Here is a 21,796-nt window from a genome sequence, read left to right on the forward strand (position 1 = left end):
TCAGAGGTCTGGGTGCTGTGAGAGATGAGCACTTTGGGAACGTGTTTTGCCCCAACCCTGATGAGCTCAGACTCATGGTGGAGCTTCAGCCCCACAGGAGCACAGTTGGGATGAATGTGCTGGTACCTGGATCAGATCCCTGAGCCCCCTCTGCTCTGTCCTTCCAGGGGGCTGGCTGCTGAGGCTCACCCATGCTCGAGCCCAGGATGGTGGTCACTATTCCTGCCTGGCCAGCAACATAGCTGGGGAGGCCAGGAGGCATTTCTATGTGCAGGTCCTAGGTAAGGAGGGCTCTTCTGTCTGCTGCAGCATTCCTGCTGGGGTTTCAGAGCTCCACCCTTGCAGGAACAGACATGAGTTAGGACTGGACATGCTGGGTGTGCTGGAGTCCTTAGGATGTGAGCTCAGAGGCCGAGCTGGCCAGCTGCTGAAGTCCCTGGGGGCTTGTGTTCCCAGTTCCTCCCCACATTGAGGATGCAGATGAAGAAGACACCTTCAAGGTGCCCGAGGGCCACCCTGTCACCTGGTCCTGCCTGGCTTCAGGTGAGCATCAAGTGGGGAAGGGAGGTGGCATGAACAGGGAAACAAGGGGGAGATGGGGCTCAGGGCAGACCCGAGTCTCACTTTGGGGTGTGAAACAAAGGGATGGCTCCAGGCAGAGCCAAGGAGACAGCTGAAATTCAGAGCTCTGCTGGGATGGTCCTGGCTCTGCACTTGTGCTGTCCGGGAAGTGCTGGGGAGGGGACGCCCACGTGGGGAGCCTGTTCCACAGTGTAGGATCCAATCTTTCCCAAATGGAGCTGAAACTCCTCTAATCTCATTTCCCTTTAGTGATGGGAGTAATTAATCACCTCCTACTCAGGACAGTTATCTTTCTTCTTGCTGGCTCATCCAACAGCTTCGAAAATCCTGATCCAGGTCATGATAACTCTGATTTGGGATGATGTCTCTGCTTTCCAGAAAAGCTCCGACAGTGACCCCAGCCAGGCTGTGCTCACACATGGAAAAACTTCACACAAAGACCAAAACCCATTTTCCATCCCTCACAGGCAACCCACAACCCCAGATCACCTGGATGAAAGACAACCAGCCTCTCCCTGGCACCTTCTCCATCTCCCCTGATGGCTCCTTGTTCCACATCCCCCAGGCCTCCCTGGCCCATGCTGGTCTCTACTCCTGTGTGGCCTCCAACTCTGTGGCAAATCAGACCAAGAATTACCTGCTGGATGTTCTGGGTATGAGATGTCTTTGGATGGAGGCAGGGTCTCAGGTGTGAGCAGACTTAGTAGGTTTTAATGTAGGTGGGGAGGATCCCTTAGTCCTGCAGCCAAAGTGTGGCGTGGAGCTGTCCCAAAGCCCTTGTGAGACCTCTTGGAGGAGCAGAAAGCACCTGCTCAGTGCAGGATCCATCTGTGGTGGTGGCTTGTGGAAGAGGGGATGTGTCTCCTGGATCTCTGTGGTTTTGGAGGGCAGCAGGACGGGGCAGAGTCTGAAGTTGGCACAAACTGTGTCAATTCCAACTCCCTGAACTTGGATTGTTCTCTCTGCTGGGGGAATGAAGCACTGGGAAGCCAAAGTGTGTGCTAGTGCTGATCTAACACCCAGCCACGTCTCTGCAGCCAGTCCCACCTCTGCTCAGGATGCTGCTGCTGCAGAAGAGGTGACAGTGATCATCAACAACCCCATCTCCCTGCTCTGCGAGGCCCCACCATACCCATCTCCCAACATCACCTGGCTCAAGGACCAGGTTCCTCTCCAAGCATCTGGAAATGTCCTCCTGCTCCCTGGTACTGCTGCTGTCCCCTGGCTCTGCATGGCTGTGGTGTCTCCTTGCTGTGCATCTCTTGGGGAGTCGGTGTGGGGCTTTTTCTTGGTCTGGCAGGGGTCCAGCACAGTGGGATGGTGAGAAATCATCATCCTGCAGGACCTGAGGGCTCAGGGATCAGCTGGATGCGGCTCTTGAAGTGCTGCATCCTCTGATAATAATGAGCCTCCTCAGTGCTGGTTTTTATAAGCCTGGGACTGGGCTCTAGGAGAGCATCAGGCCCCCTCCAGCCAGGCTTGCAGTGGCTCAGCAGGTCCCTGGAGATGCCTTTAGGTGCTGCACGGGGAGAGAGAGCCGTGGCTGTGAGCAGAACCCTCTCAGGATTCCCCCTCTGCCCAGGTGGCCATGGGCTGCAGATCCTGAATGCCCAGGAGGAGGACACGGGCACCTACAGCTGCATCGTGGCCAGCGAGGATGGGGAGGCTGTGAAGAGCTATGCTGTGAAGGTCCTGGGTGAGGGAGCTCCCCAAATCCCTCCTAACTCCTGCAGTGACCCCACCACTGCAACCAGCCCAGCGCTGCTTCCTTTGGCTGCCCTTTGCTTCCCTTTGTCTTTCCCCGCCAGTTCCTCCTTGGATTGCCAGAGACGATCCTCTGGGGGAATTTGCTGTGAAAGAGGTGAAAGCCAGGGTGAACAGCACAGTGGTGCTGGAGTGTGAGACCTGGGCTGTGCCCCAGCCAACCATCCTCTGGTACAAGGACAAGCAGGTGAGGTCCAGCTGTGCCCAGGGAGGAGCTGATGGGTTTGGGGACTGTCCCTGTGGTGACGAGGGGGGAGCTGATGGGTTTGGGACTGTCCAGCTGTGCCCAGGGAGGAGCTGATGGGTTTGGGACTGTCCCTGTTGTGACCAGGGAAGAGCTGATGGGTTTGGGGACTGTCCAGCTGTGCCCAGGGAGGAGCTGCTGGGTTTGGGACTGTCCAGCTGTGCCCAGGGATGAGCTGATGGGATTGGGGACTGTCCAGGTGTGCCCAGGGATGAGCTGATGGGTTTGGGACTGTCCAGCTGTGCCCAGGGGGGAGCTGATGGGTTTGGGACTGTCCCTGTTGTGACCAGGGAGGAGCTGATGGGTTTGGGACTGTCCTGTTGTGACCAGGGAGGAGCTGATGGGTTTGGGACTGTCCCAGCTGTGACCAGAGGGGAGCTGATGGGTTTGGGACTGTCCTGTTGTGACCAGGGAGGAGCTGATGGGTTTGGGGACTGTCCCAGCTGGATGGAGTGGGAAAATACCCTTTGTACAGGTGGCTGGGCTCTGCCCCACTCCTGAGTGTGTAATCCTCCTCCTGCCCTTCTCTTTCTTCCCTTCAGCTTCTGGAAAGCTCTGAACACATCCAGATCCTCAGTGAGGGGCAGGTCCTCCAGATCCCAGCTGCTGGTGTCTCAGATTCAGGGCACTACACCTGTGTGGCCACCAATGCTGTGGGTGAAGATGACAGGGATTTCATTGTGCACGTCCAAGGTGAGCCCTGGGCAGAGCCAGCACCCAGAGCAGGGGAATCTCAGCAAGGGCAGGGGGGTCTCAGCAAGGGCAGGGGTTCTCAGGACCACTTGTGGGAGCACTGAAGGGTGAGCAGGAGAAGAAATTTAAGCCCGCTGGCAAACAACAAACATCTCCTGAGCTGCAGTGAGGGCAGATGCTGTGGATGGACCTGGGGATCAATGTCCCTGCTCCCCACAGCTGACCACAGCCTGTCCCCGCAGTGCCCCCCATCTTCCAGCAGCAAACAGGCCCCAGGGAAGCCCTTGAGATCTTCTATCGGGAGGAGGACCAGGATGGGGAGGTGACCGAGCACCGGCAGGCTGTCCTTGGCCAGCCCACTGCCCTCTACTGCGACACCAGTGCCATCCCACCCCCCCAGCTCACCTGGTACAAGGATGGGGAGCCCCTCTCCCCCGGCCTGGGGGTGCTGATGCTGCAAGGTAATGGGCAATGAGTGTGAACCCCAACTCTGAGGGCTGGGAGTGGTCCTGCTGTGGCCTTGGGGGTTGAGAACACCCACAGCATGGAGGAGGATGGAGCCTGTCCCCTTCCTGCCACCACACACAGCACCCCGGTCTCAGGTTTTGGTTGTTCATTGCTGCCCCAAGATGTGCAGGACATCTCTGTTTCGGCCTGCACAGCTGAAGAAAGAGTCAGAGCTCTTCAGTTTTCAGTCTTGAAGTTGTTTATTCATTCATATCTATAAAATTTTCTTTCTGCCCAGCCAAGATCTGCCCAGCAGGGCAGCCACAGGCACTCTTTGTGTTGTCCTTTTATACTACAAACTACCTATAACATATTTACATTGAATTCCCAATACCTATCACCTGTGTTAGACAGTGCACTTCTATTCTAAATATAACATATTCACAATTACTTTCCAATACTATCACCTATGTTAGTGCACTTCTACTCTAAACCAATCCCGAAGTGCCAACATCACTGCAGAGAATGGAGAACAAGAAGAAGAGGAAGAAGAAAGGCTGGACACCCCCAGGTTCCTCCATCTTGTCCCCATAACCCCCATACTAAAAATCCTAAAATCTACATTTTCACCCTGTGATAATTTTATTCTTATACCATTCAAACTTCTGTGACTTTCAGGTCCTCATACAGAGTTGGTAACTTGCTCCAGGGGTCAAAATCAAATCCCCAGGTGCTCTGGGCTGTGTGCCAGGGTCTCTGAGCCCCCCGGTGGGGTTCTCAGCAACTCTGGACACCCAGAGGGATGCACTGAGTTCTGACACTGTGGGTCCTCTGGGTCCCTGGGGCTGTGCAGGGCAGGGCTGGGGGACACCCCACGGACCCTGTGCTCTGTCCCGTGTCACAGGGGGCCGGGTGCTGCAGCTGCAGGCGGTGCAGGAGGAGCACAGGGGCAGGTACACCTGCGAGGCCGCCAACGCTGCGGGCCGGGACCGCCTGCACTACGAGCTGGAGGTGCTCAGTGAGTACAGGGACAGGGGACACCAGGCTGAGGCACCTGGCAGCCCCATAACCTCCTGCTTCCAGCTGCCCCGGCCATCCGTGGTGGCACAGAGGACCTGGAGGAGGAGGAGGTGACAGCCACCATCAATGGCACTGTCCAGTTTGAGTGTGAGGCTACTGGGCACCCAGAGCCCACGGTGTCCTGGCTCTGGAATGATGTCCCCATAGAGGCTGGCCCACGGCACCAGCTCCTGGAGGGTGGCACTGTCCTGCAGGTTGGTGTTGCCCTGAGCAGGTGGCTATGTTGGGGAGAGACCAGGAGACACTGGATGGAGGGGATGGGGCATTGTTTCCTCCTAAAGGTGGCGGCTCTGGTCTCACCAAGGTCCCCATGGGAGCCCCAGCACCCCTCCAGCTCAGTGGTGCTCTGGGGCAGCCCTCAGTGGTGATCTGTTCCCCTGTGCAGGTGGCAATGCTGGAGGTGGGTGACGCTGGCAGTTACACGTGCGTGGCTGAGAACCCGGCCGGCTCAGCTGAGAAGCACTTTGCCCTCTCTGTGCAGGGTAAGGCATCTCCTCTTCCCTGGGTCACTGATTTACTGCCCTCCTTCTCCTCTTTCTCCACCAACTGGAGTTCCCTGTGGCTCTGGAACTGCATGGCTGGCTCTGTCCCTTGTGCTGGTCACGCTCACCCTGTGTGAGGAGGTTGAGCAGGCCAAAGGCTCGGTGTGTGTTTCCTCCTGGGGTGGCATTGGCCCCCACGGTGATGGCTCCCCTTTGGCACTGTCTTTTGGGCACAGAAACTCCCTGGAGTGTGGCTGCAGACCCCGAGAAGGTCGATGGCGTTGTCAATGGCAGCGTCTCACTGGTGTGTGACATCCAGCCCCACCCGGCTGCAGAGATCACCTGGTACAAGGACGGCCACGTCCTGCGGCCTGGAGAGGAGGGCACTGCCACCCCAGGTGTGTTGGGATCAGCCAGCATCATTGCCTGTGCCTCAGCTCTTGATAACAAGCTCTAGGTCCCCTAATCCCCCTTTTTTGGGTGCCACCTGTGAGTCTCAAACTCAGCCTTTGTGTTGTGTGACACACTAATGACGCACTAATGACACAGGGCTGAGTGATCCCCTTTGGAGAGCACCAAGGGCTTCATCCTGCAGAGCTCCACACTGCTGCTTCCTGGGAGCTCAGTGCCCTTTCCTGTGGGGCACAGCAAGGCTTTGGGCCTCAAATTTGGAAATTCCATGGCCAGACTCCTTTTACATGGAGCTTGGCCGGGTGCTGGGGGACCCTGGTTCTGCTCCAGGCTGTCCTGACTCCCTGCTCTCTGCTCCTTCCAGACTCTCGGGTGCTGCAGCTCCCTGACCTGCAGCTCTCCAGCTCAGGCACCTACACGTGCATGGCACTGAGCGTGGCCAGCCAGGACCAGAAGAGCTTCATCCTCACCATCCATGGTGAGTGGTGAGGGCTCAGCCAGGAGCCATCCCCTGATCCCACCCTGAGGAGCTGACAGTGAGCCCTGCTCTGTCTCACACCCCTGTCCCTGCTCATCCTCCTCAGAGCCCCCCGGCACCCAGGACCCACAGCAGGAGACGCTGGAGGCTGACATGGGGACACCCCTGGTGCTGAGCTGCCGCGTCACCGGTGTGGCCGTGCCCTCTGTCACCTGGCTGAAGGATGGGCACCCTCTGGGTGTGTGTGCATGGCATTGCTGTGCCAGCCTGCCACCCCCAGCCTCCTGCTGCTCCCCTCTCAGCCCTGCCTCAGTTTCCCAACTTCTAACCCCACTGCAAGAGACCCTCAGGGCTGCACAGGGAGGGGACAGAGCATGAAGGGTCTGGCCTGTTCCCTGCAAGCTTTTTAGAGATCCCAGGTTCATTCCTGAGGCTCAAAGCCATGGGATGGGGGATGAGGGAGGAATATGCAGGGGGTGAACTCTCTGGGTACCAGCCCTTGGGGTGCTTGCTGGGACAGGGGTTTGCCCCCAAACCAGTGGCTCTTTTCTCCTGTAAAGCTCCAGCAGTGAGCTCTGCAGAAACCCTGCTTGGCTTTAACAGTGTCCCCAAACCTGGGTCTGGGGAAAAAGGGGAAAGCTTGACATTGATCCTGGGGAGGGCTGAGTGGAGTAGCACTGCTTAACCCTGTCTCTTTGCAGAGATGAGCCCAGAGCAGGGTTTGGTGTCCGGGGGGGCCCAGCTCCTGCTCAGCCCTCTGCAGCCCTTCCACCAGGGCCGGTACACCTGCCTGGCACAGGGGGCCGAGACACGCAAGGACTTCGTGGTGCTGGTGCGAGGTAGGGCTTCCCCGAGGCAGCCTGCTCCCTGTGGAGCTCAGAGCTGAGCCTTCCTCCCCTGCTCCTCCTCAGCCTCCCTCTCTCTCGTGCAGCGCCCCCCCGGATCAGCAGTGCAGGGGACCCCAGCGAGCACAGCGTGCTGGAGGGCAGCGGGGTGAGGCTGGAGTGCCGGGCACAGGGGCAGCCCACTCCCCACATCTCCTGGCTGAAGGACGGGCGGCCCCTGGGGTTGCAGCCCCCCTCACACGCCCGGTGAGTCTGGGGGGGACATTCCAGGGGCCCAGTGGTCCCACATACAAAATTGCTGGGCAAGGCACGGTGAGCTGTGCTCCTTTCTGTTGGATGTGCTCATCCCAGCTCTTTGCTGGGAGAATGTCATCCTGGGGTAAACCTGGTAGCCTTGGATGGCCACTGTCACCCTGGCAGAGTCCCAGTGGACACCCTGACCTTGCAGTGTGCCCAGAATCCTCATCCTTGGCACAACAGAGCGCCTGTGCCCCATGGGATGGGCACACGGGTCACTGTCCCGCCCTCCCGACGCAGGGTGACCCCGGATGGCAGCGCCCTGCTCCTGGAGGGGCTGCGAGCCGCCGACTCCGGGGCTTACACGTGCCTGGCCCGGAACAGCCTGGGCGAGGACGCGCGGCTGCACACGCTGAACGTGCTGGGTGAGCAGGGCTGGGAGCTGCGGGGAGCGCCGGGGCCAGCCCGCCCCGACAGCCCCAGCAGCCCCCGTGTCCCCTCCCCAGTCCCTCCCACCATCGAGAGAGGCGCCGAGGAGGAGCCCGAGGTTGCCCGCGCTGTCCTGTCGGCCGCGGTGACGCTGCCGTGCTGGGCACGGGGGTCCCCTCCCCTGCATGTGAGCTGGCTGAAGGACGGGCTGCCCCTCCGCCTGTCCCCTCGTGTCACCCTGCTCTCGGCTGGCCACCTCCTCCGGTGAGAAGGACCCTGCAGCCATGGTCAGGCTCTGGGGCTGGTGTACCCTAAGGTGTCACCCTGGGGAGCAGGGGCTCACCCGGAGCTGATGTCCCCTCCCCATCCCCGTGTCCCACCCCGCGTTAGGATCTCCCAGGCTCAGCTCTCCGATGCTGGACTCTACACCTGCGTTGTCTCCAGCCGGGCGGGAGTGGCCGATCGCAGCTTCGTCCTGCAGATCCAGGGTACGGGGCAGGGGCTGGGAGGGCACGGCACGGGCACCTGGGCACTGCTTGTTTTGGCAGAGCACACTCTGTGCGCTGCACCCATCCCCGAGTAATCCTGAGCCATTCCTCCGCTGCTGGGGTGGGAACAAAGCAGGACCAGCCTGGGAGCAGCCCCAGAGCCTCCTGCAGGAGGGCTGAGCCGCCTGTGGCTGCTCGCAGGATGTGACCCTGTTCACAGGGGTGCAAGGATGAGGGAAGAGATGAGGATCTGACTCCATGTTTCAGAAGGCTTGATTTATTATTTTGTGATATATATTATATTAAAACTATACTAAAAGAATAGAAAGAAGGATTTCATCTGAAGGCTGGCTAAGAATAGAAAAAGAAAGAATGAATAACAAAGGCTTGTGTCTCAGACAGAGAGTCTGAGCCATCTGACTGTGATTGGCCATTAATTAGAAACACCCAACATGGGCCAATCACAGATGCACCTGTTGCATTCCACAGCAGCAGATAAGCATTGTTTGCATTTTGTTCCTGAGGCCTCTCAGCTTCTCAGGAGAAAAAATCCTAAGGAAAAGATTTATGATAAAAGATGTCTGTGACATACAGGACAGCAGGGAGTGTCCGGGGTTTCTCTGCCTTTTCTCTCCAGTGCCCCCTGTCCTGGAGAGCCCCGAGAGCAGCGAGGAGCAGATGGTGGCCCAGGGCTCTGATGTCACCTTCACCTGCAAAGCCACCGGGTCCCCAGCACCGACAGTGACCTGGCTGAAGAACGGGGAGCCCCTGGGGCAGCAGAGGGCCCAGGTGCCCGGGGGCCCACAGCTGAGCCTGGTGGCTGTGGCACCAGCTGATGCAGGCATTTACTCCTGCCTGGTGGTGAATGAAGTGGGGGAGGTCAGCAAAGCCTTCCACCTCGTGGTGATGGGTGTGTGTCATCCCTCTGGGATTTGGGAAGGGCAGCTTAGCCAGTTTTTTGGGAGCAATGAGAGGATGAGCCCTCCTGCCTTGCTGTGTGCTTTGCAGAGCCACCCCATGTCGAGGCTGGGTCCCATCCCACTGAGATATCCATCGCTGTGGGCACCCCTCTAGGGCTCAGGTGTGTGGTGACAGGTGTCCCCATGCCCAGTGTCACCTGGGAGAAGGATGGACAGCTGCTGGCAGGGCCCTCGCTCGTGACGGGAAATGAGAGCATGCTCCATATTGACAGCACTGAGGTAGGAGTTCCACTTTTTTATCCCTGCCTGGATTTTGGTTTTGTGCCTCAATTTTCCCCTCTCCTGGCTTTGTAGGTGGCTGATGCTGGCTTGTACACCTGCCTGGCCACCAGCCCTGCAGGGGAGGACAGCAGGAGCTTCCATGTCAGCATCCAAGGTAGTGTGATCCCTCAGAGCAGCGAGGAGCAGAGGGGGCTGCAGGATGCTCCAACCCCTGGGGGACCAGAGAGCAGAACCTCCTTTTTTGGGATTGGTGTGGGCTCCAAAAGAGGGATCTGGAGCCCAGTGCTGGTTCTGCAGAGTGGGGGCCTGTGCATGACTGATGGGGACAGGGATGGGGGTGCCCAGCCCACCCTGACCCCCCTTGGGCCATGTCCCACAGCACCCCACAGCACCGAGGTCATCCCCATCATCACGGCTGTGCCAGGGGGGCAGCTCCTCCTGGAGTGCCCAGAGGGTGCTGAGCCCCACCCCAGCATCGAGTGGCACCGGGAGGGCTCCGTGTTGCAGGTACCTGTGAGGGGACAGGGACAGTCACAGTCAGTGCCTGGCTACCGTCACCAGCAGCACGGGGCTGTGCTGGGGGTGATGCTGGGTCCCTGCTCATGGGCTCCTGGTGGTTTTAGGAGGATGCTCGCAGGCAGCTCCTGGCCCAGGGGCGTTTCCTGCAGGTCCTGGAGGTGGCAGCTGCAGATGGTGGCGAGTACAGCTGCAGGGCCACCCCTGGGGCCAGCGACCCACGTGGCCGGGTGCGGGTTCAGGGTGAGTGCTGCCTTTCCCTGCCTTTCCCTGCCGAGTTAAATCCAGGATGTGGGATGTTATAGGGTTGTCTTATGGTCTGGTGAAGGGGTGGCAGGGCTGGACACCATCAGCCCTCAGGGCTGCTCTGTGCTGGCTCCCTCCCTCCCCCAGCCTTGTCCCACACTCTCGGTGCTGTCTCTGGGTGCTGCCACAGTGGCCCCCGAGATCCAGGAGGGCCCCCAGGAGGTGAAGGTGCTGCTGAACACCTCGGCCGTGCTGCCCTGCCGGGCACAGGGGTGGCCCGTGCCCCGGGTGACGTGGCGCAAGGACGGCCAGCTCCTGCCCCTGCCTGGGAGTGACAGGTATGAGCCTCTGTGGGTTGGTGGCACCAAGAGCTGGCTCTCAGGTCGTGCCACCCTCCACAGCAATAGGTGATTAGTGTGCCAGTCACGTTGTGACTTGCTGTGCTCTGTCCTCACACCAGCTTAGGGCAAGAGCTGTGTGTGGCTGCAGTGGCACTTGTCACCTTCCCTGCCCCTGCTCCCTGTGTGATGCAGCCTGGCCATGCAGAGCCCTCTCAGGGTTCACTTGCTCTCCCTCCTCAGATTGCAGCTCCTGCCAGGTGGCTCCCTGCAAATTGACCCTGTCCAGGCCCAGGATTTGGGCCATTACCTCTGCATGGCATCCAGCCCTGCTGGCTCTGACCGGCGTGGCCTGGACCTGCACGTGCTGGGTGAGCAGGAGAGGCAGATGGATCTCCCTGGGCTCCCCCTCCTGCAACCCAGCGCTGCTCATGGCTGCCATGCCCTCCCACAGTCCCTCCTGCCATCACACCTGGGCCCTCCAACCTCACCCTGCTGGCTCAGCAGCCAGCCACGCTGGGCTGTGATGCCTGGGGGTCCCCTGAGCCCCACGTCAGGTGGGAGAAGGATGGCCATCCCCTGAGCCTGCACCTCCCACCCGGCACCTACAGGTACCTGTACACCTCTAGGGTGGGGTTTGCCCCTCCTGCTGCTCCCTGGGGTACAGGGGTGATGCTGATGTGTGCTCTGCCCTCACAGTTTGCAGTCCTTGGGGTCGCTGCTCATCTCCAGCCCCACTCCCAGGGATGAGGGCAGGTTTGAGTGCATCGCCACCAACGCTGCTGGGGAGGCTCGAAAGGCTTTCCTCGTGTCTGTGCATGGTGAGCTCCTGGGGCTGGGGGTCTTGCTGAGAGTCTTTCCCAGGGTCTGTCACCACCTTGGCTGTGGCATGGGTGTGCTCCAGCCCCACACTGGGTGGGTGCCCACCCAGGAGCTGGGCTTGGGGGTGGACAAGAGGGAAAGAGAAATACTCATGTCCATAAGAACAGGGACAGAATCCTCTTCAACATTTACCATGCAGCCCTGCCCACCTCCTGTGACCGTGTTCACAGGGGTCTCAGGATGAGAGAAGAGACAAGGATCTGACTCCATGTTTCAGAAGGCTTGATTTATTATTTTATGATATATAGTATATTAAAACTATACTAAAAGAATAGCAGAAAGGATTTCATCAGAAGACTAGCTAAGAATAGAAAAAGAAAGAATGATAACAAAATCTTCTGTCTCAGACAGAGTCTGAGCCAGCTGACTGTGATTGGCCATTAATTAGAAACAACCACATGAGACCAATCACAGATCCACCTTTTGCATTCCACAGCAGCAGACAACTATCGTTTACATTTTGTTCTTGAGGCTTCTCAGGAGAAAAATCTTAAGGGAAGGATTTTTCATAAAAGATGTCTGTGACAACCTCCCTCCCTCCTTTCTGCAGTGCCCCCCAGCATCGCTGATGACCTCACAGATGTCGTTGTCACCCGGTTGTCCCCTGCTGTCCTCACCTGCTATGCTTCGGGTGTGCCTCCGCCCACAGTGTCCTGGAGCAAGGGGGGCGCTCAGCTGGGCACCAGAGGAGGGGGGTACCGCGTCCTGCCCCGAGGTACAGTGTCATCCTAGTTAAGATTTTTCTAAGCCTTCTGATGTTGACATTCTTGTAGTGACACTTTCTGTAAATAACTCATTGTTTTGCATTCCTTTATGAAGGAAAAGAAAGTTGATAGACTGTTAGTTTGTCCAGTGTCATTGGAGAGGTGGCACTGTCACCCTCCAATCTGCTGTCACTCTTAGAAAACTATAAATGTTAGAGTCAGAAAATGAACTTCGCTTTTTATTTACCTTGAGAACAGCGGTGTGCGCTTGTGTTGTTTCACGTCCTATAGCGACAGTTTAGCATGGGGCAGCACAGCCCGAGGGGGACAGGGGTCCCTGCCAGCCCTGCTGCCACCTCCCCTCTCCTGCTGCTGTTTTGCAGGAGCCCTGGAGATCCGGCAGGCGCTGCCTACACATTCCGGCCGCTACACCTGCACGGCCCAGAGCGCCGCGGGCACGGCCCGCAAGCACCTCTGGCTCACGGTGCACGGTAAACACAGCCCCGGGCTGCTGCTGCTGAGGGTCCTGAGCCCTCTGCCCGAAGTGGCACTTCCCTGCCTCCACAGAGCCTCCTGCCTTGAAGCCCCTGCCCGGCATGGTGATGGTGATGGTCAATGCCAGCGTGGTGCTGTCCTGCGAGGCCACAGGCATCCCCCGGCCGGAGGTCACCTGGCAAAAGGATGGTGTTGGCATCGCTGGAGGTGAGCAGAAGTGAGCTGGGGGCTGGCAGAGCCCACATCACCTGCCAGCCTTTACCTGGGGGGAGACTGATGTGCCAGGGGTTTGTCACTGTGCATGGGTCCTGCCGGCTGCTGTCCTTGGTGGGTGTGGTGGCCGCTGGAGCTGTTCCATGGAGACTCCTTGGGAAGAGGCACCTCTGTGGGGGAAGCAGTCCCTGCACATCATCCATGTGTGCCCTGGCTGAGCTGTGCTGCCCCATCCTGTCCCTCGTTTCTGCCAGGCTCTGGGCTGAAGGTGCTCCCCAGAGGGCAGCTCCGGCTCCTCCGAGCAGCCCCAGAGGACGCCGGCACCTACCTGTGCATGGCCCGGAACCCCTCGGGCACCGCTGCGGGGAGGACCCGGCTCATTGTGCAAGGTACAGCGGCCATCAGAGCCCCGGTGCTGCCTGCTCTGCTCGGCCCCTCCCCAGCCCCGGTGCTTCCCTCTCTGCTCAGCCCCTCCCCAGCACCCCACAGCAAAACGGGGCTGCCAAGCTGTGAGCAAGTCCCTGCCCTTCTGTCCTATCCAGTGCCCCCATCATTGCTGTCCGTGCCCTTCTGCCCCATGCAGTGACCCCACCATTGCTGTCCCCACTTTTGTGTCCCACCCAGTGCCCCCACCATTGCTGTCCATGCCCTTCTGCCCCATCCAGTGCCCCCCATCATTGGATGGGGCAGAAAAGTGGGGACAGCAATGGTGGGGGGCACTGGATGGGGCAGAAAAGTGGGGACAGCAGTGCCCCCCACCATTGCTGTCCCTGCCCTTCTGCTCCATACAGTGCCCCCCATCATTACTGTCCCCACTTTTCTGCCCCATCCAGTGCCCCCACCATTGCTGTCCCTGCCATTCTGCCCCATCCAGTGCCCCCACCATTGCTGTCCCTGCCATTCTGCCCCATCCAGTGCCCCCCACCATTGCTGTCCCTGCCATTCTGCCCCTTCCAGTGCCCTTCACCATTGCTGCCCCATCTAGTGCCCCCCATCATTGCTGCCCCTGCCCTTCTGCCTCATCCAGTGCCCCCCATCGCTGCTGTCCCTGCCATTCTGCCCCATCCAGTGCCCCCCACCATTGCTGTCCCTGCTTTTCTGTCCCACCCAGTGCCCCCACCATTACTGTCCCTGCCATTCTGCCCCATCCAGTGCCCCCACCATTGCTCTCCCTGCCATTCTGCCCCATCCAGTGCCCCCACCATTGCTCTCCCTGCCATTCTGCCCCATCCAGTGCCCCCACCATTGCTGTCCCTGCCATTCTGCCCCATCCAGTGCCCCCCACCATTGCTGTCCCTGCCATTCTGCCCCATCCAGTGCCCCCCACCATTGCTCTCCCTGCCATTCTGTCCCACGCAGTGCCCCCCACCATCGCTGCGGGCCCCCTGGAGCTGGAGGTGCTGCAGGGGCTGGAGGTGCTGCTGCCCTGCGCCGCCCGCGGTGTCCCCGAGCCCCGCGTGTCCTGGAGCCGGGAGGGAGCGCTGCTGCGGGGCGGGAGGGCCACGGTCCTGCCCTCCGGGGAGCTGCTGCTCCGGGATGTCCAGGTGAGCACCGGCTGCTGAGAGGTTGGAGTGATGAGGGACAGGCGGCTTCTGCTGCTGAAGAGCTTTTGGCTGATTGTGGATACATCTGGTAGAGGGAGAGCCCTGTGCAATCCTGTGCTGCAAACTGAGGGTTGGGGCAGTGTGAGGTTGTTAATGTGGGCTGGGAAAAGTGGTTCTGTCCAAACTGTGACTTTTTAGGTGCACAAGAACCAGCAGAGCTGTAGCTCAGCCCGGACTCAAGGTGATTCCCTCTCATCCTCACACAGGAAGGGGATGCTGGCAGCTACTCCTGCACGGCGGTGAACTCCGCTGGGAGGGCCGTCCGCCGGCTCTCCCTGTCCATCCACACCCTGCCCACCTTCACCCAGCTGCCCACAGACATCACCCTGAGCCGGGGCGAGAGGCTGGAGCTGCTGTGTGCCGCAGCGGGCAGCCCCCAGCCCCGCGTCTCCTGGATGGCCAACGGGCAGCTCCTCACCGGTACCTGGGCAGGGGATGCTGAACCTGGGGGAGATGCCATCCTGGTGCCACCCTTGCCCCACCTTTCAGTGTCCCTGGGGTGCCAGCACGTCTGGCCGTGCGGGGTTTAGCCAGCTGATGGCCAATCCCCCTTTTTGGGGTTTGCACCCCGCAGATGGCGGCTCGGGGCACAGCGGGCGGAGCATCCTGCGGCGGGAGGCGGCGGCGCCCACGGACAGCGGCACCTACGTGTGCCACGCCGAGAACAGCGCCGGGGCCATCAGGGCCACTGTCCTCGTCTCTGTCACAGGTAGGTGCTGGCAGGGAAACCGGGGAGCCCGACTCTCGGGTTTTGATTGATAATTGCTGCCCCGAGATGTGCAGGATGTCTCTGCTTCGGCCCACACAACTGAAGAACGAGTCTGGACTCTTCACTTTTTGGTCTTGAGATTGTTTATTAATTCTTATCTCTAAAGTTTTCTTTCTGCCCAGCTGAGATCTGCTCAGCAGGGCAGCCACAGGCACTCTGACCGCCCCAGAGGGGTGTTGTCTTATTATACTACAAACTACCTATAACATATTTACACTTCAACCCTGTTAGACAGTGCACTTCTACTCTAAACCAATCCCAAAGTGCCAACATCACTGCAGAAAACGGAGAACAGGAAGAAGAAGAAAGGCTGGACACCCCCAAGTTCCTCCATCTTGTCCCCATAACTCCCATACCAAAAATTCCAAAATCTACATTTTCACCCCGTGATAATTGTATTATTACACCATTCAAACTCCTGTGACTTTCAGGTCCTCATACAAAGTTGGCAACTTGCTCCAGGGGTCATAATCAAATCCCCAGGTGTTCTGGGCTGCATGCCAGGGTCTCTGAGCCCCCTGGCGGGGTCCTTGGCAACTCTGGACACCCGGAGGGATGCACTGAGTTCCGATGCCCGGCCAGCCCTGCTCCTCTGCCACCCCTTTCCCTTTCCCAGAGGCACCCATCATACAGGGGGACGCCAGCTTGTACCAGGTGGAGCGCTCCGGAGGTGATGTCCTCCTGCACTGCCATGCCCAGGGTCACCCTGAGCCCTTCATCCGCTGGAGTAAGGACGGGGTGCCCGTGGTGGCCCGTGGGCGCCTGCGCCTGCTGCAGAATGGATCTCTGGCCATCCGTGCTGTGAGGGTGAGCAGGGCTCAGGGGGTGCTGGTGCATTTCAGGGTGCTTTCCTGGCAAAGCAAACCCTGTGCTGATGCTGTTGGTCCTGTAGAGCGCCGATGTGGGGCAGTACCGGTGTGTGGCGGAGAATGACGCGGGCACAGCGGCAAAAGTTGTCACCCTCGTTCTGCAGAGTGAGTGCTGGCCCCTTCTACACCCTTATTTTAAGGGATTGCAAACTATGTCACCTCTCAGGCCCTCCAACTCCCCCTGATCCATGATCACTACCTGCACCCCTTCCCCGCCCAGGTGCCCCGGTGGTGACAGTGACACCAGCAGAGCTGCGGGTCCTTGCCGGGCAGCAGGTGCTGCTGCACTGTGAGGTGTCAGGGCAGCCCACGCCCTCCGTGGAGTGGCAGCGGGACAGGGAGCCCCTGCCCGAGGGTCTCCAGGCTCGTGTCCTGCCCAATGCCACCCTGCTGCTGCCCTCTGTCACCCACCGTGACGCCGGCACCTACTCCTGCCTGGCCCGCAATGCCCTGGGCTCTGCTGCCGCCCACGCCTCGCTGGATGTCCGAGGTGGGTGCCTGTCCTGCCCCTGCAGGGCTGTTCCTGCAGGGTGAGACCTCCACCCTGACATTGCCTTCTTGTTCTACCCCCGTGATTCAAACTCTGCTTTGTCCTCTCCTCTCCCGCACTGCCCAGCTGGAGCCCAAGCAGGCCCTGTCCCGAGCAGCCTCTCCCTCACTTGCCTCTCCTCAGCCTTCCTGCCTCTGCTGTGATTAAATTCCCCTCTCCCAGGGGCTCTGCTGAGTGCACAGACACATCCTGTCGTGCTGCCCCTCGGGAGCAGAGAGCCAGGCTGGAGGAAGTGCCCCATGTGCCCTGGTGTGGCTGGTGGCATTTTCGCTGCCAGGCACGCTGGAGAAGCAAATAAAAGCTTGGGGCTCTGCCAGGGCCTTGAGGCTGATACAGAGCAGGGTTTGGGGGTGTCAGTGCCTGTTGGTGTGACGAGGCACAGGGCCACACTCACAACATCCCTTGTCAACATGGCACTGTGCCTGGAGCCACGGGCTCCCTGGGGGCTGCTGCAGCCAGGCAGGGACACTGCCTGCCTTGCTCTGGCTGCTTTCACCTCCAGAAAACGAGATTTTTTTTGACATGCAAATTAGTGAGAGGGGAGCCAGGCCAGGCAGTGCTGCAGTCCCAGTGCTGCTGCCTGACCTGACCCTGATCCCCTTTGCCCCAGGGGAGCTGCACCAGGTGCGGGGCAGCCTGGTCGGTGTCATCAATGGCCACGAGCTCGGTGTGTCCAGCCTGGATGCCAGCGTGCTGGAGGACTCTGAATCCAGCACCAGCACCCTCCAGAGCAGCATTGGGAGCATTCCACCTGCCATAGGTGAGTGGACATTTCCATCCTCACCCTGGTGAGAGTTTGGACCTCTGTCAGATGTAAATCTTGGGGGAAAGGTTTATATTTCTTTTTTTTTTCTCCCAAAATCAAACCTTTTTTCCCCCAGACCTTCCACTGTGAGCAAGGAGGGATGGGACTGTGACGGGGTTCACAGGGGTCTTAGGATGAGGGAAGAGATGAGGATCTGACTCCATGTTTCAGAAGGCTTGATTTATTATTTTATGATATATATTATATTAAAACTATAATACTAAATACTATATACTAATACTATAACTATAATACTAATACTGTACTCAAATAATAGAAAAAAGGACCTAATCAGAAGGCTAGCTAAGAATAGAAAAAGAAAGAATAATAACAAAGGCTTGTGTCTTGGACAGAGAGTCCAAGCCAGCTGACTGTGATTGGTCATTAATTAAAAACTACCACATGAGACCAATCCCAGATGCACCTGTTGCATTCCACAGCAGCAGATAATCATTGTTTACATTTTGCTCTTGAGGCTTCTCAGCTTCTCAGGAGGAAAAATCCTAAGGAAAGGATTTTTCATGAAAGATGTCTGTGACATGGGACAGCCTGGGTGCCCCAGGAGGGTGCTGGCTCCATGGTGGCACCCTTTCTACCCTTTCTTCCCCATTCCCAGGGCCGCTGATGCGGGTGCTGGTGACCATCATGGCCCCCATTTACTGGTCCTTGGCCCAGGCCCGCGGGGCAGCCCAGAACGGGCTCCTGCTCACTCGGGGCACCTTCCAGCACGAGTCCCTGCTGCACTTTGCCACAGGTGAGGGGTCCCTGACAGCACAGCCTGGCCAGATCCCGGTCAGCTCAGCCTCCACCTCCGCCATGCACCGTGCTGATCCAGAGTGCAGCTGTGTGTGGGGTGCTGTGGATGCTGATCGTTGTTCCCCCTGGCAGGGGAGCTCCTGCGTGTCACCCACTGGGCCCGGGGCGCGGGTGGCGCTGGCGCTCTGCGGCTGGACAGCGTCATCAGCGGCTCCGTGCCCCAGGGCTTGGGCGATGCCGTGCTGCTGCTGCAGGTGCTGCCCCTGCCCGTTATCCCCATGGAACCACGGCTGCCGTGCCGGGAGCACTGGGGTGCATGGCCTGACCCTTTCCCTGCCTCTCCCCAGGATTTCAGCGAGCGCTACGTGCGGACGGGCGCGGGGCAGCTCTCTGGGGGCTCGGTGCAGAGCTTCCTGCGGGATGGGCGCCTCCTCCGTGCCCACTGCAACCACACCATCGTGTTCGACCCCCCCGTGGGCCCACAGTCCCCCCGGGTGCAGCAGCTGCGGGCCAGAGCCATCAGAGCCTCGTATGACCCAGCCAAGCAGGAGCTGCGCTTCCAGCTCCGTGCCTGGCTCGATGCAGGTGAGCAGGGGAGTGCCCAGCGTGGGGATGGAGATCTGTGCTCATTCTGGGTGTCTGTGAGGGTGCAAAGGCCATGTCCCTGCAGTGACATATCTCACTCTCTCTGCTCAATTCACAGGGTCTGACAGAGACCAGTGCCCGCTGGGATTCACCCCAGACCCTGGGCAGCTGTACTGTATGGGTATGGACCCTTCCTGAGGGGGCACAAGCATGGCAAGGGGACCCGGTGGCACTTCCCTGTCCCCCCAACGCTGTCCCTCTCCCCAGACGTTGATGAATGCACCGAGGGGTCCCATGCCTGCCGCTACAACCAGGTCTGCCAGAACATTGCTGGCTCCTACAGCTGCTCCTGCCCCCCTGGGTACCGCACGCTGGGCACGGGCTGGCCCTGCTTGGGTATGAGCTGGGCTCTCAGGGCCCATGGTCACCCCTCCTGCCCTGTTCCAGCCTCATTCCCCCATCCAGCCGCAGCTCCCCACCTCTTTCCTCCCCCAGATATCAACGAGTGCCTGAATTTCCCCCCTCCATGCGCCTTCGAGTGCCGCAACCTGCGGGGCTCCTACGAGTGCCTGTGCCCCGCTGGCCAGGCCGTGCTGCCGGGAGGGCGGTGCGGCACGGTGGGGATGGAGGGAGGGGACACGGCGAGCAGCGAGCGCTGGGACACTCCCCCGAGCCGGCAGGGCCCGAGCAGCCGCCCTCGGGGACGGTCCTGGTACAGCCGGCTGGCCCTGCGCCGTGTGGCCAAGGATGCTGCGAGGGGAGCCCGGGGCCCGCCCTGCCCCACGGGCTACATCAGGAGGAATGGCACCTGCACTGGTGAGCGTGCTTGGGGAAGGGTGTTGAAGGGAGTTCAGAGATTACTTTGTCCCCAAAAGGTGCCTGGTGTCCTTCTTGCTGCCCTGCCCATCGCTTCGTGCCCTGTGGTTTTTGCTCTGCTGGGAAGGGGAGGTGAGAGCCAGGCTATGTGACCGTGTTCACAGGGGTCCAAGGATGAGGGAAGAGATGAGGATCTGACTCCATGTTTCAGAAGGCTTGATTTATTATTCTATTATATATATTATATTTAAAACTATACTAAAAGAATAGAAGGAAGGATTTCATCAGAAGGCTAGCTAAGAATAAAATAGCAAAGAATGATAATAAAGGTTTGTGGCTTGGGCTCTCTGTCCGAGCCAGCTGACTGTGATTGGCCATTAATTAGAAACAACCACATAAGACCAATCACAGATGCGCCTGTTGCATTCCACAGCAGCAGATAATCCATGTTCACATTTTGTTCCTGAGGCTTCTCAGCTTCTCAGGAGAAAAAATCCTAAGGAAAGGATTTTTCATAAAAGATGTCTGTGACAAGGCTGGCCCACGGCAGTGGCACCAGAGGGGACAGATCCTCCCCTCTTGCTTCACCCCTCTCCTCCCACAGATCTTGACGAGTGTCAGACACCGCAGCAGTGCCAGCACGAGTGCAGGAACAGCCTGGGCAGCTACAGCTGCCTCTGCCCCTCTGGCTACCGGCTGCTGTCCAATGGGAAAACCTGCCACGGTCAGTGCAGGGGTGCCAGGGGGGTGCCCCCTCCCCATGGTGCCCTGGGTGTCATCTTTTTGGGGCTCCAAGCCTTTCTCTTTCCTCAGGACGGTTGTTCCCAGCCTCAGATCCCCACAGTCAGTACTCATGTCTCACTGCCTCAGTGTCCAGGCAGATGTGGGGGGGCTGGGGATTGAACCCCCATCTCAGCCACCCCAGAGCTGTCCCCTCTGTCTCTGCAGATGTGGATGAGTGCAGGGAGGGCACAATCCAGTGCGGCCCCAGCCAGATGTGCTTCAACACACGCGGAGGTGCCCTCTGCACAGACGTGCCGTGCCCGGCTGGGTACCGGAGAGGCTCCAGCCCAGGGTGAGTCCTGCTGTGGGGCTGGGAGTGCCCATCCCGCTCTGCCCATCCCTCCACGGCCTCGAGTGTCCTGCCCACTCCCCAGCACCCACACTCTGCCCATCTCTCCCGCAGGCTGTGCGTGGGGCGCTGCCCCCCGTTCTGCGGCCCGGCGGGTCCCCCCACGCTGCAGTACCAGCTGCTGCCCCTGCCCCTCGGCATCGCTGCCCGCCGGGACGTGCTGCGCCTCACCCCGGCCTCCTCCCTGCGCCACCGGCCCGTGTTCCGGCTGCTGGAGCCGGAGCCCGACAGCCCCTTCGCCCTGCGCAGCGAGCGGGGCCGGGGCATCGTCTCCACCGTGCGGCCGCTGCGGGAGCCCGGCATGCACCGGCTGCAGGTGCAGGCGCTGCTCCCGGACGGGCAGCGAGCGCCCAGCACCTTCCTCCTCCTCATCTCCGTCTCGCCCTACCCTTACTGACACAGCCCAGGGGCAGGAGGGGATCATTTCTCCTCCTGTCCCTCCCCACCCCATCGGTGGGGCATGTGGTTCAGGGAATGCTGAGCTTGTACCTCTTGTGTCCCTCCCAGACACCCCTGCCCCTCTCAGCTGTGCTCCTTTCACCCAGGGCCGGGCCCTGACTCAGCAGGAGGGTCAGGATCCCATGGGGGATAAGATGTGCCACCAATCTCCTGCAATCAGGTCCCAAATCCCAGAGCAAACACAGCTTTGGGTGTGTTTGGATGGCCTTGGCTGCTGTCAGTCCCCAAATGTGGGGGTGGGAAGGTGAACTGGGTGATAGTGGCCAGCAAGGGTCCCACCAGGGAGCAGGGAGGGATTCCCTGAGCTGGGGAGGGTGTGGGACACCCCAGCATTAACCATTATTAAACTGAAATAGTCTTTTTGTTTGTTTGTTTGTTTAATCCACTTGGTCTTTGTGCACTCTTATTGATTTATGGAGGTGTTTTGTGGCTAAATATTAGCTGTGCCTGAAGAAAGCAGCTTCCTTCAGTGTGTGGAAGAATTCCCAAGGCTTGGACACCTCCCTGCCTGGCCTTGGACCATACAGGGGAGGATGTCTGGATGTAGCAATGCCAGAAGGCCAATGTCCAGCCCTGAAGGTCCAATCCTGCCCTGGTGTCAAACCCCTGAAGCAGCAAGAGCAGGACGTGGCTTCTCTGCACATGGTGAAGATGGAGGCAGTTCCCAAAACACCA

At 59.4% G+C, this 21,796-nt stretch overlaps 1 protein-coding gene across 1 annotated transcript in view; it reads left to right on the top strand.

Annotated features, from left to right (window-relative positions):
* Positions 1-21,486, top strand: part of HMCN2 (hemicentin 2) — a 36,984-nt gene extending 15,498 nt beyond the window's left edge. The window contains exons 29-76 of the mRNA XM_074556338.1: positions 168-281; positions 457-543; positions 1,050-1,235; positions 1,620-1,787; positions 2,165-2,278; positions 2,391-2,533; positions 3,133-3,283; positions 3,526-3,744; positions 4,635-4,748; positions 4,814-5,004; positions 5,196-5,292; positions 5,529-5,690; positions 6,068-6,181; positions 6,288-6,419; positions 6,883-7,020; positions 7,113-7,272; positions 7,564-7,688; positions 7,770-7,956; positions 8,083-8,180; positions 8,818-9,090; positions 9,189-9,379; positions 9,455-9,536; positions 9,762-9,889; positions 10,006-10,141; positions 10,335-10,482; positions 10,726-10,853; positions 10,937-11,093; positions 11,182-11,303; positions 11,915-12,079; positions 12,452-12,559; positions 12,636-12,770; positions 13,031-13,165; positions 14,136-14,320; positions 14,587-14,800; positions 14,955-15,089; positions 15,766-15,956; positions 16,042-16,123; positions 16,239-16,508; positions 17,179-17,328; positions 17,990-18,127; positions 18,262-18,383; positions 18,477-18,714; positions 18,833-18,895; positions 18,982-19,110; positions 19,210-19,530; positions 20,135-20,254; positions 20,479-20,605; positions 20,717-21,486. Coding sequence (XP_074412439.1) covers positions 168-281; positions 457-543; positions 1,050-1,235; positions 1,620-1,787; positions 2,165-2,278; positions 2,391-2,533; positions 3,133-3,283; positions 3,526-3,744; positions 4,635-4,748; positions 4,814-5,004; positions 5,196-5,292; positions 5,529-5,690; positions 6,068-6,181; positions 6,288-6,419; positions 6,883-7,020; positions 7,113-7,272; positions 7,564-7,688; positions 7,770-7,956; positions 8,083-8,180; positions 8,818-9,090; positions 9,189-9,379; positions 9,455-9,536; positions 9,762-9,889; positions 10,006-10,141; positions 10,335-10,482; positions 10,726-10,853; positions 10,937-11,093; positions 11,182-11,303; positions 11,915-12,079; positions 12,452-12,559; positions 12,636-12,770; positions 13,031-13,165; positions 14,136-14,320; positions 14,587-14,800; positions 14,955-15,089; positions 15,766-15,956; positions 16,042-16,123; positions 16,239-16,508; positions 17,179-17,328; positions 17,990-18,127; positions 18,262-18,383; positions 18,477-18,714; positions 18,833-18,895; positions 18,982-19,110; positions 19,210-19,530; positions 20,135-20,254; positions 20,479-20,605; positions 20,717-21,059 — 7,436 coding nt within the window. The 3' untranslated portion in view covers positions 21,060-21,486. The remainder of the gene's footprint in view (positions 1-167; positions 282-456; positions 544-1,049; positions 1,236-1,619; positions 1,788-2,164; positions 2,279-2,390; positions 2,534-3,132; positions 3,284-3,525; positions 3,745-4,634; positions 4,749-4,813; positions 5,005-5,195; positions 5,293-5,528; positions 5,691-6,067; positions 6,182-6,287; positions 6,420-6,882; positions 7,021-7,112; positions 7,273-7,563; positions 7,689-7,769; positions 7,957-8,082; positions 8,181-8,817; positions 9,091-9,188; positions 9,380-9,454; positions 9,537-9,761; positions 9,890-10,005; positions 10,142-10,334; positions 10,483-10,725; positions 10,854-10,936; positions 11,094-11,181; positions 11,304-11,914; positions 12,080-12,451; positions 12,560-12,635; positions 12,771-13,030; positions 13,166-14,135; positions 14,321-14,586; positions 14,801-14,954; positions 15,090-15,765; positions 15,957-16,041; positions 16,124-16,238; positions 16,509-17,178; positions 17,329-17,989; positions 18,128-18,261; positions 18,384-18,476; positions 18,715-18,832; positions 18,896-18,981; positions 19,111-19,209; positions 19,531-20,134; positions 20,255-20,478; positions 20,606-20,716) is intronic.
* Positions 21,487-21,796: the final 310 nt, after the last annotated feature.

The sequence above is a fragment of the Zonotrichia albicollis genome, chromosome 21 (genome assembly GCF_047830755.1).
Source record: "Zonotrichia albicollis isolate bZonAlb1 chromosome 21, bZonAlb1.hap1, whole genome shotgun sequence".
Lineage (NCBI taxonomy): Eukaryota > Metazoa > Chordata > Aves > Passeriformes > Passerellidae > Zonotrichia > Zonotrichia albicollis.